Genomic DNA, 20689 nt, shown 5'->3' with positions numbered 1-20689 from the left:
ACCATCAATATAGTCTTCATTCAAGTTTCTCCCAACTACCATTTTTAAGTAGCAAGTTTTCCACCCAATCTATATTGAACAGTGCATACTATTGCAAGTTATTTTAAAAGATCAAGATAAGTTTCTTCACCAACTCTCAATCTAATCTGGGAGGCGGTTATCAGAATATTTAGTAAAATGGAGTACCAAAGTTGAAATAAACTGTTACAAGGAAGTTGTGGATTCATTTTGAGGTGCAAATCTAGAAAAGGTATCATGGTGCTTACCTGTACTGGCTAAAATTATTGGCTTCTGTACTTCCTGGAATATGCTATGTCTCCACTTGTCCAAAAGCTTATCAGGGGCTAGGTTTAAGTACTCCATCACTTCCCAATGTACTTCTTTTTCACTGTCCCCCAGTCGGTTAACTTGTCCCCTCTCTCCCTTAACCTGTAAGGCCTAATACATTATTTCTATCCAGTTGTTTAATGTCTGTAATCATCACTACATACAGCCCTCTGACTTCCTTGTATACTCTGAAAATACCTGATAACTGCCACCATTTAAGCACATAGCAAGTGAATTTAGGGCAAAGTGATTTTTAAGCCATTTGACCAAAACACAAGAAAACAAATCCATTTTATTTATTTTCAGTGTTTAAATCCTTGAGGGGTACAGCATCTAAAGGGGGGGAAAAGAAAATGTCATTAGGTGCATGTTATATATACAAATTTACAAATGTCATTAGTAACACAATATGAATAAATGTCCTCCCATTGTTCCATTACTCATCTCTAAAAGGCATCCAATGACTTATATGTAGGTAGGGGGAGGAACCAAGTTTTTATGGCCTTCAATTTTTAGGTGAACGTGTTTTGATTAAGGAACATTCTGGAATACCTAAAGTCCATTTAATTTTGCTTCTTCTAATGACAACAAAAAAACCTCCTTTGATAAGAAACCTCTAACTGCTCACCAGGGTTCAATGTACCCCAGGTGACCCAAGACTATGGCCATGACTATGAAAAATAGATACTAACTACTGCATTGAAAGGCTTTGGGTTCATTCCCTATTCCTGGTTGGGGTGCTGTCAGGGTGCGTAAGGAAGGCAATGTTTATATGTTTTTGTTAATTTCAGAGAGAAAGGGAAAGGAAGAGAAATATCAATGATAACAATCGGCTGCCTTCCCATTGAGGACCAAGCCTGCAACCCAGGCATGTGCCCTTGACCGGGAATCAAATCCAGGATCCTTCCACAGGCCCACTGCTCAATCCACTGAGCCAAACCAGCCAGGGCCTCTCCACCCGCCCCCACCCCATCCATTCTGTCTAAAAATAAACATTTTGTGGGCCCAGCCCGCATTGCTCAGTTGTTGAGCATCGACCTTTGAACCAGTCAGGGCACATGCCCAGGTTTCCTGCTTGATCCCCAGTGTGGGGCCTGTAGGAGGCAGCCCATCAATGATTCTCATCATTGATGTTTCTATCTCTCTTTCCCTCTCTGAAATCAATGAAAATAAATTTTTAAAAATCTGGTGAGGATTAACAAAAACAAACATCAATTTTCTTCCACAAAATAAAATTAACACCTAATCTAATAAAACTGTCATAATGAAAAGATGGGAAAATATTAAGAATTATGCCAATAAATGGTATGGTGTTTTTTTATTTAGTTTTTAAAAATATATTTTATTGATTTTTTACAGAGAGGAAGGGAGAGGGATAGTGTTAGAAACATTGATGACAGAGAAACATCGATCAGCTGCCTCCTGCATACCCCTCCTGGGGATGTGCCCGCAACCAAGGTACAGGCCCTTGACTGGAATCAAACCTGGGACCCTTCAGTCCGCAGGCCGACACTCTATTCACTGAGCCAGACTGGTTAGGGCGGTATGTTGATTTTTAACTTCCTAGCCACTTCTTTAATGTCCAATACATGTCTTTGCCAGAAATTTGTTATTTTATTTTACTGATTTTTTTAGAGGAAAGGGAGGGGACACACAGAGAGAAACATCTATGTACTGCCTTCTGCACAATGCCCCAACCAGGCATAGAACCCCAAACCTGGGAATTGAACCTACTACCTTTTGGTGCCCGAATGATGCTCCAACCAAGCCACACTAGCCAAGGCAGAAAATTATTCATTTAAATATTATTTCCCTCCACAAAGCTTAAGCAAAATCTGAAATCTAGGCATAATTCACTCGAAAACTGTGCCTTCACTTTCCTTCTAATGTCATTTATTTTATGTTCCATAATACATTTACACAGGAGCCACTAATTCTGTAGCATAATCTTACTAGTAATATTTTATAATCACAAAAGTTCTTAGAGACCAAAGTCCAACACCTTGACCTTAGTTTGACTCAACAAGTATTTTGCTTATAATTGTACTTACTACACGGATTCTGTGTCCAATAGCCTTAGCAGGAAGGTTGCTTCGGAATTTAGCACGAACCATTCCACTGTTTCCATGAGCACGAGTTACCTTTCCCCAGATTACTCTGGTTTTGTTTGGTTTGCCACCAGGAGTCACCGTGTTGCTGATTTTGAAAGGGAATACAAAAAAACCGTGAGAACCCAGGCAATTAGTACCATAATGTGGTACAAATTCTAAGTGACATATAGACCAGCGGTTAACCCTAGCTAGCCACTTGAGTCATTACATAAAAGCCTGCGGCATCATTCACTCAACAGTATCTTTGTAACATACCTACTATATGCCAGACACAACGCAATTGTTTGAAATTTTGTAAAATACAGTTTACAAAGCAAATTCCTTTCAGAGGATAACAAAGTATATAGCCTTCATTTACATGTAACTAAAATATAGAATGTAAGATGGTTAACAGCTTTTGAAATATTGAGAAAGAAAAAAGGAAAGGGGATCAAGTAGTTTGAGGTACTTGTGCGCATCAAATTTCAAAATCAGGAAAGTCTCACTAAGAAGGTAACCAAGACTGAGGAGGTGTGTCTTTTGCTTGTGACAAGGCAGAAGAGACCAAGAGGTGAATCCTAGCTAGACTAAGAGTAGAAACAGAGTCTTGAAAGCATAGTTTTTAATGACTTTGGCTTTTACTATGACATGGGAGCTTGAACAATGTACAGATGTCCTGACATAATTCAAAGGATCACTCTTGATTGCAGGAGAAAAGGACGACAAAGATGAAAGCATGAACTCAGAGATTTGAATTGGTCTGGAATGGGCTTAAGAACCCAGGATAGAGAATCGATGCTCTGGAGACATACATCTTTAAGTATGTATATGAAATATAACTTCAAGGAAATCAACCAAATGAATTAAGATACAGGAAAAGCACTCTATAAAATCTTAGTATCATAATATAAAGAGCTGGCTCCTTCCTTGAAATAATGAACAGCTGTGATTAACTGCAGGAGATACTTAAATACAGCACTACCCCCAAAAGGAACACCCTTCTGTATCTATAACCTATAACCTCCCATGAGGTTCCGCAACGTCCCCAAGCAGAACCCACAACAGTACCAACGTACTCCTGCTTGAATAGGGAAATGGAACAAATCCCAAACAACTCAATACGCATAACCATACTATAAACTTACTTCTTTGCTTTGTACACGTAAGCACATCTCTTGCCTAGATAGAATTCTGTTTCATCTCGAGCATAAACACCTTCAATTTTAAGAAGCGCCGTGTGCTCCCTCTGGTTCCGGAGACCCCGCTTATAGCCAGCAAAAATGGCCTTGGACCACAGCCTAGGACACACAGAATATGTATCAGCCACAAACTGCTGCAAGACCTCGTTTAAATTCAACAAACCACCAGTCTGACTTGCCTTGTAATGACCCCACCCACCGGTTATCCAGAGCAAACATCTAATCCCTCCTCCCCCCGCACTAGTTTCCAGTTCGCCTTTAGTTAGGTCCATGCCTCATGAACAAAACACGACAAGAACAAAGCGACTATATTAAAAACGCATACCTTCCAGACATATTGGTCCTTATAGAAGTCCTGTTCCCAGCAGGCCTTAAACAAAAAAGAAGCAGTTTAAATTCTTGCCACGCACGTTCCCCACCTAGTCCCTGCTTTTCTTAAAGTTTAAGGCTTAAACCTGTCGGCATGTCCCGTTCAGAGCACAGGGGGACGTCATTGTGCTGCTTATCAAGCACATGAAGCGCCGTCAGGCAAGACACTCCAACGTCGGAGACTGCCCGGTAACTAAGTAAACTCCAAAATGGAAGTTGCAAGATGGTACACCTGCAACCCCTAGAAAACTCCTAAAGGAAGTCCTAAGAAAACTCATGTCACGATCACTAGAAAGATCAACAAGCCAGAGAAGCACGGAGAAAACAAGACTCTTAAGCAATGAATGGGAAAGGAACAGAAGCTAGAGATTACAGACAAAGCCAGGTTTGCAGGGAGAGCAAATGGAAAGAACCCCGCCAAAAGCTGCCGCTGTCTCAAAAAGGTGAATGCAGACGATAAAGTGCATGTCTCATGTGGTACGGGCCCAGGAAGCAACTCTGACTACGGGAGCACCCGTCCCCCGGGCGTCAGGGGACCAGCACCATCGGCCCCACATCTCCTCCATCCTGTCCTCCCTGTTACTGAGACCCATCAAAATCAACGCCTGGCAGAGCCCCCGTGCCCCAGCAGTGCCTCTCCGCGAGATGTGGTGGAACCCACTCCAGTTATTTACCCCTAAACTTCAGCCGCAGCGCTTCCACTCACCTCCACAGGGTCTAAGATGGCGGAAAAAGGAAGGCAAGGCCCCGCCGCGTGGCCTTGTGGGAGAAACACCTCTCCGCCCCGCCCTCAGTTTAGGCATCTTCCGCAACCGCCCAAAGAAAACACACATCGGGGAAATCCTTTTCTGACTAAAACCAGCCACATTCAAAAGCACTCTCACAGTTGTGTCCCTAAGTAATTTCAGCTTTGTAAGCTGCAAAGTGTATGATATTGGAGCAGAGGCAGGCAGAGCGGTAGCCAGCTAAAGGAGGAGACCCAACGGTCCCAGAAAGCCCAGCGTTGCCATAGAAACATCGTGGTTGGGTTCCTGCGTCATCGGAGCGGTAGGTGGAAAAAGTGAGGCCGGCTGAGAAAGTGAGGCGGGTCGGAGGACGTCATCCCCGTTTCGGGCACCTCAGGTTTGGTTCGCCAACGTGGGGGTGTCTTTCGCTCTTACAGCACAGGAGTAGGGCGAGCGGGGCCTCGGAGCCCAGCCTGGAGGAGAGAGGCCGGTCGCACGAAGCGGGTGCTCTTCTCTGTACCTTCCCCTTCTCCCCTTCCTCCTTCCTCCTTCCTCCTGTACTCCTTTCTCTCTTCCCAGAAATGACTTAAGCTCTCACCTCATCCTTTGTTTTGTCCCCGAGGGTAAGGAGAAAACAAGGCGCTTTTTTTTTTTTTGTCGTAAAAAAGCCTTATTCCTTTTTAGGGAGAACTCACTCAGCTGCCATGCAAACTGGGCGCCCAGTAGTAGGTCTTGAGTAATTACTTGTAGAGACAAGCTTGATGTAGATGAATGGACGTCGGAGATTTTCATTTCCTGAGTATCGCACAATTGTTTGGGATCCGTTCATTTATCGAACCGTGTATTGACCGACTCCCCTGTACCGAGCTTGGTTTCTGGCTCCGAGGACATTGCGGTAAACAAAGCAACAGAGATCTGCCCTCACAGAGTTGACTTCCTAGTTGGGGGAGCAAAAGATATTCCGAGTACATTTTAAATGTAGCGCTGACCAGGTTTGCTGATGGATAAGGAGTGAGAGAGGAAGAGTAAAGGATGACTCCAGAGTTTTATGTGACGGATGTACATCAGTCCTATTTCAAGTCAGATCCTTATAAATATACATCAGGATAGAGTTTGTGTGCCTTTATGGCCCACTCCCCCCATCTGATTTTCTGTATCCGAGAAAAATACTAGAAACTCACTGTGAGAGAATGTGCTGACAATTCCAGCATTAAATATATTAGAAAAGTACTCCTCGGAGGAATAACGCATTGTGAGTTTGATTCCTTTGTTCGTTCATTCTACAAATATTTATTGAACATGGTGCCTGAAACGTAGGATGCAATAGCGAGCATCAATGTCATGGTTCCTGATCTCATGGAGCTTAACAGTCTAGTGGGGGAAACGGACATAAACATTGCAAAGTGTGAAGCGATTGTTGCAGGAAAATAAAAGTGTAGTCAAATCGGTGCTTGCACGGAGGAATCCTGCTCCAGCCGGACGGAGGAGTAAGGGAAGGTGTCACTTGCAGAAGTGTCAGTCAAGGCATTTTCAAACTGCAGGTGGTCACCCATTAGATCATCATCATAATCCTTTTTTAAGGCCCATGCAATAGAATGAAAAATAGAATGTATCACAAATGCTACGGGTAAATTATTTTATGAAACTTTTCCAGTTATGTGCACGGATGTGTATTTACGTATATACTGTATATAAAATGTGTGTGTGTCATTGTAGGTCATTGTGTCAGTGTTGTCCTGGAAGGAGAGGATTGGCAGAGTTGAAGAGAATTTAATAAGGAGTCTGCGTACAAAGGTGTCGGCAAGAGTGAAACTGCAAGGGATAATGCATGCTCCAGGCACATGGGGAAGAAGTTACCTGAGCCCCTAAGAGAGAGCAGTACGGAGAGGGTTGCCTGCAGGAGCCATGGCCTTTGATAGAGAAACAGCCAAGTAATGGTGGTCCGGAAGAGAGGAAGCTGGGGAATAAACACAGGACCTTACAATCCTACTCTTTGGATCGCGTTTGAAATTTCCCACTGATGCATGAGGCAGTCCATGTGGATTAGAATCCCAGGGCACAGGAAGTGATGGAGATTACATTTAGAGGGGCAAAAGGCGGATACGTAGCAAAATGGCACTAATTTAAACTGCTGCCTGATGGGACTTTACAAGATGAGAGCCACGAGAGCAAAAAGAAAGACAGCGCCAGATAGATATGGGAAAGAACAGATCATGAAGGCCTTGTAGGCAAAGTTAAGAATTTTATTTTTTGTCCTAAGGCAAAGGGAAACCATGGATGGGACATGATCAGAATTTTTTTTATTGTCTTTATTATTAAAAGTATTACCTATGTCCCCTTTTTTTCTCTTTTGACCTCTTCTAGCCTGAGCCCTCCTCCCTTGCCCCAGGCCTTCACCACACTCTTGTCTGTGACCATGGGTTATGCATATAAGTTCTTTGGTTCATCTCTTCCCACCCACCCTTGTCTTCCCTTATGATCAGATTTTCAATTTTAAAAGATTATTCTTTCATTTTAAAAAGATCACTTCCAGCCCCAAACCGGCAGCCAATCAATGATTCACTCTCAGTATTGATGTTTCTATTTCTCTCTCCCTCTCCCTCCCTCTCCAAAATCAACAAAATATATATTGAATATATATAAAAAGATTATTTTCAGTCTGACTGGTGTGGCTCAGTGGTTGAGCATTGACCCAGAAACCAAAAGGGACTCAGGAACCAAGAGGTCACTGGTTTGATCTCTGGTTAGGGCACATGCTCAGGTTGTGGGCCCAATCTCCAGTAGGGGGCGTGCAGGAAGCCGCTGATGATGTTCCCCTCATCAATGCTTATTTCTCTATCCCTCTCTTCCTCTTGCTCTAGTAATCAATTAAAAATATATTAAATAAAAAGGATCACTTCCAATTTGGAGGCAATTAGGGTAGTTCAAGCAAGAAACAACATGATCTAGCATGGTGTTAGAGAATATGGAAATATTATGTAAAATCCAGAGGACTTGGTGTGGTTTAGATTGGAGGATGCTGATGTCAAGATGAAGGAGGAAGCAGGAATGACTCCTGGGTTTCTAGCACTGAGGAATGAGAAGCGAGAACAGAACAAAAGTAGTGGAAACTATAAGCATAGCTCTATGTGAAGCACATGGACCTAGGCCCCAAGTTGAAAAAATGTAAAAATAAACAACATGACAAAAGAACAAAATCTTATTAACGCCATGCTGCTTCCTCAAGACTGCCCTTGCACCAGAAAATGTGGCTAGTTTGGAGTATGGTTGTTTTAAAATTTACATAAACATTCTGATTCATATGTTGGAATTTTTGCATATGAGAATTTCGTTGTGTGAGACATTTGTACCACCCTTCTTAGGATCACTTTTTGTGTGAACAAAACCACACTGGAAACTTACCATTCACTATTCATTCAGTATAGAGCAAAATTCTCCATAGAAAATTTAAAGCTCTTTTAAGCAGAAAGGACCCTAGTTTACTGAGGAGGGTTAACATCTTGGTAGCTGTGATTTTTTAAGTGTAGTCTTGAGTGTTCTTTAAGTCCAGATGGAATCAACTCTGCTATCTGACCGATCAGGGGAAAGATTAATCTAATTAAATATTTTAGTAATCAAGGTAACAGAAAAGTAAATCTATTTTATAGAGGTTACCAATTAAAAAATCAGAATATAATAAAAAGTATGAAAACCATGTTGGATATTAGTTTACCTTAAGAACAGACTCAAAGATTGCATTTATCTACTGATAATTAAGCTGGTGACCTAGTAGACCTGCACCTCATGATGGTTCTTCCATCTCTAAAACTTAAAGCTTCTAACAGTAAAAAGATAGGATAAGCTACAGCTTTTGTAATTCTTTAATTTTCTCAAAATGGAAGAGCATAGAAATAACTTAAATGTCATTCAATACTCAAACTAATCTCAATGTTTTCTTCCCATTTTAGCTGACTTCATTTTTGTGAGATTATACATGTACCTTGGAAGTTAACAAAGCTAACTTAAGAAGAATGGAAGCGTATGTTCAAAATTTCAATTTATTTTGTGTGTATTTATTTAAATTGCCCCTTACATTAAATTTCTGTGAATTACTTATCTATTGTTATGTAACAAATTACTCTAAAACTTACCTACTTAAAATATAAACATTATTTCACACAGTTTTTGTGGGTCAGGAATTTGGGAGCAGCTTAGCTGGATGGTTCTAGGTTGGAGTCCCTCAAAAGGTTGAAGTTAGCCAATCCTGCAGTCATCTGAAGACTTGACTGAGGCTGGAGGCTCCTCTTCCAAGATGTCTCATTTATAGAGCTGGCATGTTGATGCTGGCTGTTGGCAGGAGGCCTTGGTTTCTCACCCTCATGAACTTATCCACAGAGCTGCTTTTTTTTTTTCTCCTAATATTTTATTGATTTTTTACAGAGAGGAAGGGAGAGAGATAGAGAGTCAGAAACATCGATGAGAGAGAAACATCGACCAGCTGCCTCCTGCACATCTCCTACTGGGGATATGCCCGCAACCAAGGTACATGCCCTTGACCGGAATCAAACCTGGGACCTTTCAGTCCGTAGGCCGACACTCTATCCACTGAGCCAAACCGGTTTCGGCAACACAGAGCTGCTTAAGAGTCTCCATGACAAGGCAGCTGGTTTCCCACAGTGTGAGAGATACAACAGCATATGGGAGAAGCTGCAATGTCTTTTACTTTATTGATTTTAGAGAGAGAAAAACATTGATTTGTTTTTTCACTTATTTATGCATTCATTGGTTGATTTTTGTATGTGCCCTAACCTGGGATCAAACCTCCAAGCTTGATGTATCGGGAGGATGCTCTAACCAACTGAGCTACCGGGCCAGGGCCTGCACCTAGCCTTTTATAGCCTAGCCTTGGACTCCACAATATTCTTTTAGCTACATAGGTTAGTTAGTCCTATTCAATGTGGGGGCGATTACCAAAGGGCATGAAGGTGAGAATCATTTGGGCCAACTTGGAAATTGTCTACCACATTCTGTTTTTCACTCATCATGAGGCACTTTTGGTTAGTAGCATCTAAAGATGTTGCTAGAAAAAAAGTTAATTCAAATTGGTTAAGCATAGCCAAATTGCATGGATCACATACTTTGTTAAACAGTAAGTTGCTTGCTTATGGTTGGTTAAAATGTCACTGAGGTATTTAGCAGAATCACATGCAAAACTCCTACTTTTGTTCATCTTGGTTATATGACAATATAGACTTCATAGGAGCCAGTCTACATGCTACCTGTGCTTTTGAGTTTAACTTTAAAACCTTTGGTGGCTGACTTTTTTTTCTCTTTATTTTTTCTGTAGAAACCAACTGGAAGCCTCAGATCTTTCTTCAAAACCTTGGCAACCTGAGGAGATGGTGTCAGTGACAGGCGAACCACCTAGTGTTGTAGTAGAAGAAACAGCTCAAGAAGCAGACATAGAAGTCATCCCAGAAATCATAGAGGCACTCTCCATTCTAGATGTACTGAGGATCTCTGCTGTTCTGGAAGATACCACAGACCAGCTCTCTATTCTGAACTATATCATGCCAGTTCAGTATGAAAGAAGACAAAGTAGCAGCATGGTATATTTCATTGAATCTATTTTTTCTTTTTATTTCTCCATTTACAGTATCTATGTCATGAAATTTAACATGGGAAATAGCATCTTTATCTCAGATAAGGGCTATAATAATTACCTGAAATATGGACTCTCAGTTGGAGTGAAATAGCCATATCTCAAGGTACATTACCAGCCAAAATATCCTTTTCTCCAGTATGCTGGCATTATTCAAAAGGCCTGTAGTTAAATAGGTATAAGTACAGTATGTGCACTGAGATCAGACAAATTACTGAGTTGTCCCATTTATATTTCTCAGCTGCTAAAAGCTAACTGAACACTAGGTGGAGGAAATTCAACTGCTGGACCCTCTAAACATTGCTTTAATCTTTTAAAATGACTGTGTTGTCATTTCAGAATATATTGTAATCTGCCCTTCTGAATATCCGCCACGTTATTGTGTCAGTCATTACATTTTCAGTGATGCTGTGGACTACTCAAAGCACGTATTTAGTTACCAAAAAATTCAACGTGGTAGTGTACAAAAGATTTATAAGTTATTAAACTCTTGTTAATTTTAATAACTTAGGTTGTACATATACAATAAAAATTTTAAATGCAAATACATATTTATTGGTAGCTGGCGATTGGTGGAGAAAGCGGCAGCTGTCCCAGTGGAGGCAACGATGGGGCGGTCCCCGGCAGTCGGGACCAGCTGGAACGTGTCACCCCCTGGCGCTGCGGTGATCACTCACCTTCCCTGCGTGTTGCCCTGCACTGCTGTGGCCAGCGGGGAACCATGGCCGTGCTCGTCATGCTTCTGTCCTTGGTGGCGGGTGTTTTGGGGAACGAGTTTAGTGTATTAAGATCACCAGAGTATGTTGTTTTCCGCAATGGAAATTGGTCTATACCAGGAGAGCGAATCCCAGACGTGGCTGCATTAGCCATGGGCTTCTCTGTGGAAGAAGAACTTTCTTGGCCTGGACTTGCTGTGGGTAACCTATTCCATCGTCCTCAGGCTACTGTTATGGTGATAGTGAAGGGAGTGGACAAACTCGCTCTACCCCCAGGCAGTGTCATTTCCTACCCTTTGGAGAATGCAGTTCCTTTTAGTCTTGACAGTGTTGCAAATTCCATTCATTCCTTATTTTCTCAAGAAAGTCCTGTAGTTTTGCAGTTGGCTCCCAGTGAGGAAAGAGTGTATATGGTGGGGAAGGCCAACTCAATTTTTGAAGATCTTTCAGTAACGTTAGGACAGCTCCGCAATCGCCTGTTTCAAGAAAACTCTGTTCTTAATTCACTTCCCCTCAATTCTCTGAGTAGTAACAGTGAAGTTGACCTGCTCTTTCTTTCTGAACTGCAAGTTCTGTGTGATATTTCAAGTTTGCTGTCTCGACATAAGCACCTAGCCAAGGATCATTCTCCTGATTTATATTCACTGGAGCTGGCAGGTTTGGATGAAATTGGGAAACATTACGGAGAAGATTCTGAGCAATTCAGAGATGCTTCTAAGGTCCTTGTTGATGCTTTGCAAAAGTTTGCAGATGGCATGTATAGTCTTTATGATGGGAATGCAGTGGTAGAGCTAGTGACTGTCAGATCATACGACACATCACTTGTGAGGAAGACAAGGACTATCCTTGAGACAAAACAAGAGAAGAACCCATCAAGTCCCTATAACCTTGCATACAAGTATAATTTTGAGTATGCGGTGGTTTTCAACATGGTACTTTGGGTAATGATCTCCTTGGCCTTGGCTGTGATTATCACCTCTTACAATATTTGGAACATGGATCCTGGATATGATAGCATCATTTATAGGATGACAAACCAGAAGATTCGAGTGGATTGAACTTCCGTTATGCCAGAGATACAAAAGTGGTTTGGAAATTGGCTGTTTTGTGAAAATAGTGTAATTTAAAGTAGATAGTATACTTTAAATTTGTTTTAAAAAGCAAAGTTTGTTCTCTATTTTGTGTGTGCCTGTGAAGTTGTTTTATAGTAAAGTATATTGACATGAATTGATTTGTGTGATAGATTTCATAATATGCTCAAATATTATTAATTATAATTGCATTCCATTTAGTGCTTGAATATAATGCACTGAAATAAATGTAAAACATTTAGAATAGTTTGTGTAATTTATGTTGAGAAAAAGCACTTGAGTTTATTAGAGAAACTTTTTTCCCCCCAATATATTTCTTTATTGATTGCAGAGAGGAAGGGAGAGGGGGAGAGAGAGAAACATCAATGATAAGAGAGAATCATTGATTGGCTGCCTCCTGCATGCCCCCTACAGGGGATCGAGCCTGCAACCCGGGCATGTGCCTTTGGCCAGAATCGAACCTTGGGGCCCTTCAGTCCGCAGGCCGACGCTCTGTCCACTGAGCAAAACCGGCTAGGGTTTATTAGAGAAACTTTTAAATGCTCAACTTCCTTGCACAGGATAGGTGAAAATTATATTTGGGTTGTTATATACTATGAGCAGTGGCTTATTTTGATGTTAATATCTCTGAAGCAAGAGAAAAGATTTTAAACTTTAGAGCAGCCCTGAACTATGAAAGTGCATGTGCAGTCACTTAGATTTGGAGCTGCATCTGATTGACAGAGGATAGCTGTTTTTTTTTGTTGTTTGTTTGTTTTTTAAATATATTTTATTGATTTTCCACAGAGAGGAAGGGAGAGAGACAGAGAGTTAGAAACATCCATGAGAGAGAAACATCGATCAGCTGCCTCCTGCACATCTCCCACTGGAGATGTGCCCGCAACCAAGGTACATGCCCCTGACCGAAATTGAACCCGGGACCCTTCAGTCCGCAGGCCAACGCCCTATCCACTGAGCCAAACCGGTTTTGGCGAGGATAGCTGTTTTTTAACTTATTCTGAAAGTTTGATGATCCACATTTGGTCTAATGTGGATATTAAAAATACTACAGTGGAGGGCACATTTGTAATACCTTAACTAATAAAGAATTTAAATAAAAATACTACAGTGATTTAAGAAGAAACTAGCTTTGTGGAGTTATAAATGCTTGTAATTATACACACAAAAACATATTGAGGGAACATTTTGGGCCATGAATATAAAAATCTTTTAGTTTGCTGGCCAGTGTGGCTCCGTTGTTTTCAGATTCGATTTCTGGTCAGGGCACATACCCAGGTTGCAGGTTCAAATCCCTGTTGGGGCGTGTGCAAGAGGCAACCAGTCAATGTTTCTTCTTGAATTGATGTTCCTCTCTATCTCCCTCTCCCTCTCCCTTCAAAATCAATGAGAAAGCATATCCTCGGTTGAGTATTAAAAAAAGTTAAAAAAATTTTTTTCAGTAACTATGGTTTATATCATTATAGAATATTAAGTGTAAATAGATGCTTCCTACTTTCCATGTGGAAGTGGACCAATGTCTACAAAGAGCGACAAAGATAATGATTCCAAACAAAAAATAACCCACATACATCTTTATTTAAGTTTAGCAAAATTAACATTATATAATCTGTATAGAATATATTCTTTGTAATTTTTTTGGTACACAATATTTTCTTATTTCTGACAAATGAAAATTGCTTTAAGCCCTTGCCAGGTAGCTCAGTTGGTTAGCACATCCCAACACACCAAGATTGTGGGTTTCAACCTGGGTCAGGGCACATACAAAGAGCAACCAATGAATGCATCAATAAGTGGAACAACAAATCAATGTTTCTCTCTTTCTTTCTCTCAAATTAATAAATACAAAAAGAAGAAAATTGCTACATAAATGAGAAGGTAAATTGCTTTCTATGTCTAACTGAACAAGAAGTCCATATTTATTGTGTCTAGATAAAATTCCCTTTAATTGCTCCTTATAATTTAAAAATTATTATATGTATAAGCTGGGTTTGTAAAGCTTTTTTTAAGTTTAAAACTTTTCATATAAACATAATCCATGGACACAGACAATAGAGTGGTGAAGCCCTGGGGTGGGGGTGGGGAGGGCGGCTAGATAGGGTCAGTGGTGGGGAGAAGGGGGACATATGTAATAGTCTCAACAATAAAGACTTAAAAGATAAAATTAAATAAAGTTTAAAAGTTTAGTTCTACCTGGTTTGGCTCAGTGGATAGTGCGTTGGCCTGTGGACTGAAGGGTCCCGCGTTCGATTCAGGTCAAGGGCACATGCCTGGGTTACGGGCTCCATCCATCCTCAGTAGGGGACGTGCAGGAGGCAGCCAACCAATGATTCTCATCATTGATGTTTCTGTCTCTCCCTTCCTCTCTGAAGTTAATAGAAAAATATTTTTTAAAAAAGTTTACACAAAATTTTAATAGAACACTGAATTTGGAGTCAGGAGACCTTTGCACTTTTGTGTGCTATGAGCAATTCATTTCACTTTCTTGGCCTTAGTTTTCTCATTTGCAAATTGTAAATGATCTATGTGGTCCTTTCCAATGCTAAAATTCTATGAGTTTTGGGGTAATTTTAAAATGACCTTAATAGAGCCCTAACCGGCTTGGCTCAATGGATAGAGCGTAGGACTGCGGACTCAAGGGTCCCAGGTTCGATTCCGGTCAAGGGCATGCACCTTGGTTGCGGGCACATACCCAGTAGGGGGTGTGCAGGAGGCAGCTGATCGATGTTTCTCTCGCATCAATTGTTTCTAACTCTCTATCCCTCTCCCTTCCTCTCTGTAAAAAATCAAGATACATTTTTTTAAAAAATGACCTTAATAGATATTAATAGATATTTTATAACAAATTAATTTCCTTATCAATTTATGAATGGCAAAGAGATTAGAAACCCAAGAACTAAGCCTTTCAATGCATGTTCTGGTTCATGAATTAAGATAGTTAAAAATAGTACAGAGGAGAGTAGTGTTTCCTTCCTACTTACTGTCTCCTTCAGTAAGAAATAGCCCTGGCCAGTGTTCTCAGTGGTTAGAGCTGCAGCCCATGCACCTAAGGGTCTTGAGTTCGATTCCCCATCAAGGGCACATACCTGGGTTGCAGGTTCAATTTCCAGCCCTGGTCAGGGTGAATGTGGGAGAGAACCAATGGATGTATCTCTCTTTCTCTCTCCTTTTCTTCCCTAACCCCTCCCTTCTTTCCACTCTTAAAAAATAAATGGAGCCCTGACCGGCTTGGCTCAGTGGATAGAGCATCGGCCTGCGGACTGAAGGGTCCCAGGTTCGATTCCGGTCAAGGGCATGTGCCTTGGTTGTGGGCACATCCCCAGTGGTGGGTGTGCAGGAGGCAGCTGATTGATGTTTCTCTCTCATTGATGTTTCTAACTCTCTATCCCTCTCCCTCTCCGTAGAAAAATCAATAAAATATATTTTTAAAAAATAAATGGAAAAAAATATCCTCAGGTGAATAAAAAAGATATTCAGTTAACAAGATGAAATCTTATACGTAACAATGATACTGTCAGGCATAAAAAAAAAAAAGGTAATTTGCCATCATAGAAATTCAAGAAAGAATGAAAAACCCAAATTTATAAATAGCCTTCAGCAGCAGTCACCACTTCAGTAAATAAAAGAACACAACTTTTGAGCTGTTTTATTCTGACTAATGATCTTCACTTACAAAATTTTCTAACTTAACAGAGGTTCTGCTTATGATTTTTTAAAAAATATATATTTTAGTGATTTTGTTTTTACAGAAAGGAAGGGAGAGGGATAGAGAGTTAGAAACATCGATGAGAGAGAAGCATCGATCAGCTGCCTCCTGCACACTCCCTACTGAGGATGTGCCCACAACCAAGGTACATGCCCTTGACTCGAATCGAACCTGGGACCCTTCAGTCCCCAGGCCAATGCTCTATCCAGTGAGCCAAACCAGCTATGGCTCTGCTTATGATTTTATAGAAGTATAAATAAAGGTTTGCTCGGCTGGGGTGCCTCAGTGATTGAGCATTGACCTATGAACCAAGAGGTCACGGTTTGATTCCTGGTCAGGGCACATGCCTGTGTTGTGGGCTCAGTCCCCACTGTGGGGCATGCAGGGGCAGCTTATCAATGATTCTCTATCATCATGGATGTTTCTCTCCCTCTCCCTACCTCTCTGAAATCAATAAAAATATATTTTTTTTAAATGATGGGTCTCCTAAAATAATGTTTTGTTTTTACTTCATAGTACTATAGTTGTTCAATTTCATAAATGTTACTATGCCATTACCCTATATGGCATGGGATATACATTTTAAAATCTTAGTATATATGTGAATTTTTTTCCTTCAAAGACTTCACATTGTTTAGCCTTATAACAACCTGGAGTTGAAAGGTTAGTTAGCATTATCCCATTTTTAAAGTCATTTTTATAGATAACGACATCTCCAAGTAGATTATTTTTTTCATTTGTTTGAAACATGGAATGGAATGATGAAACTATACTAACATACCGGGCTCTCTCAGAAACGAAGTAATGGACCTAAGGTTGGAAAGAGATCCTTTGCAGGAAATACTGTTTCTCCTTTTCCTTATAGTCTAATGCCCTATCTTGTACATAATGTATGCTATGTATTAGTGACTGGACTAGATAGAATACCTAGCTAGTTCCTTAAAGTTCTCTTCTAAAAATTCCTATTCCTATTAATGAGTAAATCAGTTTGACACAATTGCTTCCTTTTCCAGACGCCTACACATAAAGGAAGAGGCAGACTAGGGCTATCAGGAAAACGGCCTCCTCGGCCTTACATTCCCCTTTCTCTCCCAGACAAAAGTGAGGTCAAAACTGTAGGCGGAGGCCCTCGTATAGCTCTGTTTCTTCACTCTTTGAAAATCTGTGTTACATAAAACATCATTCATTGTTTTTAGAAGAAAAATAATGAAATGAATTTAGAAGAAAAAAGCCCAGAAAACCCTCCAGCGGTCCCAAAAATGTTGAAAGAAGAACCCAATTTGCCAGAAATCAGACAAGGAGGACAATTGGCCAACGAATATAACAAAGTGCAAGATCTCGTCCTCCAAACACCTGCAAGGCAGTCCGTAATTTCTACAGAAACACTGAAAAAAATTCAGAATGATAGGTAAGGAAGGAGAGCTTTTTTGGAAGTGAAAGTGTATTTCTGGGTGGATAAAGAATGAGTGCTAGGGTGGCTGGCTGCCCTCTTCCCTTCTGGATGGTTCTGGTATCCAAAGTGAGTGCTGATAATAGTATTGAGTCTTTGTTTGCAATTTTTAAAAATGAGAATAACTTTGCAACATTAGTGTGAGGATTAGAAATGAGGCTTCAGTCAAGGGCCCGGCATAAATTGATAGCTATTGCGATGCTTTATCCATTAATAAGAGACAGACATCATCAAAGTAGCCAAATTTCAAGCTAATGTTTTAATCCTGATGGTTTTTTAAAGACAGTCTCAATTTCCATTGTCTCATTTTTCAGTTTTTGTTGTCAACCGACTTGCTGACAAAAAAGCCTGTTATGTTTAAAAGAGGGTATAACAGCCTTAACCGGGTTGGCTAAGTAGACAGAGTGCCAGCCTGCAGACTGAAGGGTCCCAGGTTCGATTCCGGTCAAGGGCATGCACCTTTGTTGCGGGCACATACCCACTAGGGGGTGTGCAGGAGGCAGCTGATCGATGTTTCTAACTCTCTATCCCTCTCCCTTTCTCTCTGTAAGAAGTCAATAAAATATATTTTTTTAAAAAAAGAATAACCAATGGACACAAGACACTGGGGGGTAGGGGAGGCTAGGGGAATGTCAAGGGGGGGGAAAAGGAGACATATGTAATACTCTTTGTACTACTTTAAGAAATAAAACAAAATTAAATTTAAAAAAATAGAAAGCTCTAAAGCAATCATGGCCCTAGCTGGTTTGGCTCAGTGGATAGAGCATTGACCTGCAGACTCAAGGGTCCCGGGTTCAATTCCAGTCAAGGGCACATGCCCGGATTGCGGGCTTGATCCCCAGTGGGGGGCATGCAGGAGGCAGCCAATCAATGATTCTCTTTCATCATTGATGTTTCTATCGCTCTCTCCCTCTCCCTTTCTCTCTGAAATTAATAAAAAAAATATTTAAAAAATGAAATGATCACTTATGTATTCAGCTGTTAAAGCAATTTAAATACTTAATATTTAAAAAAAATAAAGCAATCATGGTAAAATGCTAATTTGATGTTTATATAGATAAGTTCATTATTTTATTCTTTGCATTTTTCTTCACTTTTGAAATAGTTTATAAGTTTGAAAAAGCTAAATCATTTTAAATTTACAAAAAAGAAAGACCCTAATAAAACCCTCACATTTTAGAGATGAGTAAACCTAGGCTCAGAAAGGTTAAACATAGCTAATTTGAGATAAAGCTAGAACCATATAATCCAGGTTCCTGACTCCTAGTCCATGCTCTTTATATTTTCTTAAGTAGAAAAATTTTAAACTGCTATTTAATGTTCTGATATAGAGTCAGCAAGAATTGCACTTACATAGTAATGTATTAATAATAATTCACATAAAAAGATTCAATAACTTCTTTTCGTAATAATTAAGTATATTGAAGTCAAGAATCTGAAAAGCCATGTGCCTCATCCTGAGAATGAAAAGGGCATTGATAGTAAACACCTTTCTGTCATGTCTGCAAATCGGAGCCAGACTGATTTTAACAAGAGACATTACTCTACTGGTGAGGGTGTAATGCAGGGGTCCGCAAACATTTTCAGTAAAGAGACAAACAGTAAATATTTCTGCCTTTGCAGGCCATAAATTTTCTATCACAACTACTCAGCTCCACTGTTGTAGCGTGAAAGTAGCCATAGACAATATGTCAACAAATGAGCAATGCTGTACTCCAATAAAATTTATTTTCAAAAACAGACTACAGGCTGGATTTGGCTAGTGGCCCGAGGCAATTACTACAAGCTCCCACTTACCAAAAATCCTTACCATAATGTTATCCCTCTCCTTTTTTTTAATGTTATACCCTGTTTCATTTATTTATTTATTTATTTATTTATTTATTTATTTATTTATTTATTGCTTAAAGTATTACAAAGGGTATTACATATGTATCCATTTTATCCCCCCGCCCTAGACAGTCCCCTAGCCTCCCCTATCCCCCAGTGTCTTATGTCCATTGGTTATGCTTATATGCATGCATACAAGTCCTTTAGTTGATCTCTTACCCCCCTACCTCCTGCCCCCCAACCCTCCCCGGCCTTCCCGCTGCAGTTTGACAATCTGTTTGAGACAGCTCTGCCTCTGTATCTATTATTGTTCAAAAGTTTATAATGGTCTCTATTGTCCATGAATGAGTGAGATCATGTGGTATTTTTCCTTTATTGACTGGCTTATTTCACTTAGCATAATGCTTTCCAGTTCCATCCATGATGTTGCAAATGGTAAGAGTTCCTTCCTTTTTAGAGCAGCATAGTATTCCATCGTGTAGATGTACCACAGTTTTCTAATCCATTCATCTACTGATGGGCACTTAGGCTGTTTCCAGATCTTAGCTATGGTGAATTGTGCTGCTATGAACATAGGGGTGCATATATCCTTTCTGATTGGTGTCTCTGGTTTCTTGGGATATATTCCTAGAAGTGGGATCACAGGGTCAAATGGGAGTTCCATTTTCAGTTTTTTAAGGAAACTCCATACTGTCTTCCATAGTGGCTGCACCAGTCTGCATTCCCACCAGCAGTGCACAAGTGTTCCTTTTTCTCCACATCCTCTCCAGCACTTGTCATTTGTTGATTTGTTGATGATAGCCAGTCTGACTGGTGTGAGATGGTACCTCATTGCTGTTTTGATTTGCATCTCTCGGATGATTAGTGACTTTGAGCATGTTTTCATATGTCTCTTGGCTTTCTGAATGTCCTCTTTTGAAAGGTGTCTATTTAGGTCCTTTGCCCATTTTTTGATTGGATTATTTATTTATTATTATTTTAATATATTTTATTGATTTTTTACAGAGAGAAAGGGAGAGGGATAGAGAGTTAGAAACATCAATGAGAGAGAAACATCGATCAGCTAACTCCTGCACACCCCCTAGTGGGGATGTGCCCGCAACCAAGGTACATGCCCTTGACCGGAATCGAACCTGGGACCCTTGAGTCCACAGGCCGACGCTCTATCCACTGAGCCAAACCAGTTAGGGCTCCATAGGTTATTCTTATATGCATGCATACAAGTCCTTCGGTTGATCTCTTACCGCCCCCCCCCCCCCACTCTCCCCAGGTTTCCCACTGTAGTTTGACAGTCTGTTCAATGCTGCTCTACCTCTGTATCTATTTTTTTTTAATTAAATCTTTATTGTTCAGATTATTACATTTGTTCCTCTTTTTCCCCCCCATAACTCCCCTCCTCCCAGTTCCTACCCTACCCTCCGCCCTCATTCCCCACCCACTGTCCTCATCCATAGGTGCACGATTTTTGTCCAATCTCTTCCCACATCTCCCACACCCCTTTCCCCCCCAAGAATAGTCAGTCCATTCCCTTTCTATGTCCCTGATTCT

General features: G+C 40.6%; 2 protein-coding genes across 12 annotated transcripts in view; one reads left to right on the top strand and one right to left on the bottom strand.

Moving 5' to 3' along the window:
* Positions 1 to 588: 588 nt before the first annotated feature.
* Positions 589 to 4740, bottom strand: LOC132230309 (large ribosomal subunit protein eL33). Of its 3 annotated transcripts, XM_059687582.1 has the most exons (5): positions 4660 to 4740; positions 3942 to 3986; positions 3563 to 3715; positions 2379 to 2523; positions 589 to 660 (listed from the first exon to the last, which is right to left on the bottom strand). In XM_059687582.1, the coding sequence occupies exons 2-5, from the start codon at positions 3950 to 3952 to the stop codon at positions 637 to 639; spliced, it is 333 nt and encodes a 110-aa protein (XP_059543565.1). In that variant the 5' UTR covers positions 3953 to 3986; positions 4660 to 4740; the 3' UTR covers positions 589 to 636. The 3 variants fall into 3 exon arrangements, with proteins under 3 accessions (XP_059543565.1, XP_059543563.1, XP_059543564.1); XM_059687580.1 differs by having other exon boundaries at positions 589 to 2523; positions 4660 to 4736; XM_059687581.1 differs by lacking the exon at positions 4660 to 4740 and adding an exon at positions 4072 to 4633 and having other exon boundaries at positions 589 to 2523.
* A 127-nt stretch (positions 4741 to 4867) lies between these two features.
* The window catches only part of IQCG (IQ motif containing G), a 45699-nt gene continuing 29877 nt past the window's right edge, over positions 4868 to 20689 (top strand). For 4 of the 9 annotated variants that reach the window (XM_059687579.1, XM_059687577.1, XM_059687578.1 and 1 more), the window contains exons 1-4: positions 4868 to 5107; positions 8658 to 8728; positions 10037 to 10298; positions 17058 to 17269. In XM_059687579.1, coding sequence (XP_059543562.1) covers positions 8721 to 8728; positions 10037 to 10298; positions 17058 to 17269 — 482 coding nt within the window. In that variant the 5' untranslated portion in view covers positions 4868 to 5107; positions 8658 to 8720. Of the gene's footprint in view, positions 5108 to 6426; positions 6505 to 8657; positions 8729 to 10036; positions 10299 to 10913; positions 12295 to 17057; positions 17270 to 20689 lie in introns of those variants that run through there. The other 5 variants (XM_059687573.1, XM_059687571.1, XM_059687576.1 and 2 more) reach the window with 5 other exon arrangements.

Source organism: Myotis daubentonii, chromosome 3 (assembly GCF_963259705.1).
Source record: "Myotis daubentonii chromosome 3, mMyoDau2.1, whole genome shotgun sequence".
NCBI lineage: Eukaryota > Metazoa > Chordata > Mammalia > Chiroptera > Vespertilionidae > Myotis > Myotis daubentonii.
Note: the sequence above shows the minus strand (reverse complement) of the source record. Positions and strands in the feature narration are given on the sequence as shown.

Coding starts and splice junctions, on each gene's coding strand:
- LOC132230309 (XM_059687580.1), bottom strand. Junction 2,524..3,562: donor TACGTGTACAAAGCAAAGAA/GTAAGTTTATAG, acceptor TTTCAAAATCAG/CAACACGGTGACTCCTGGTG.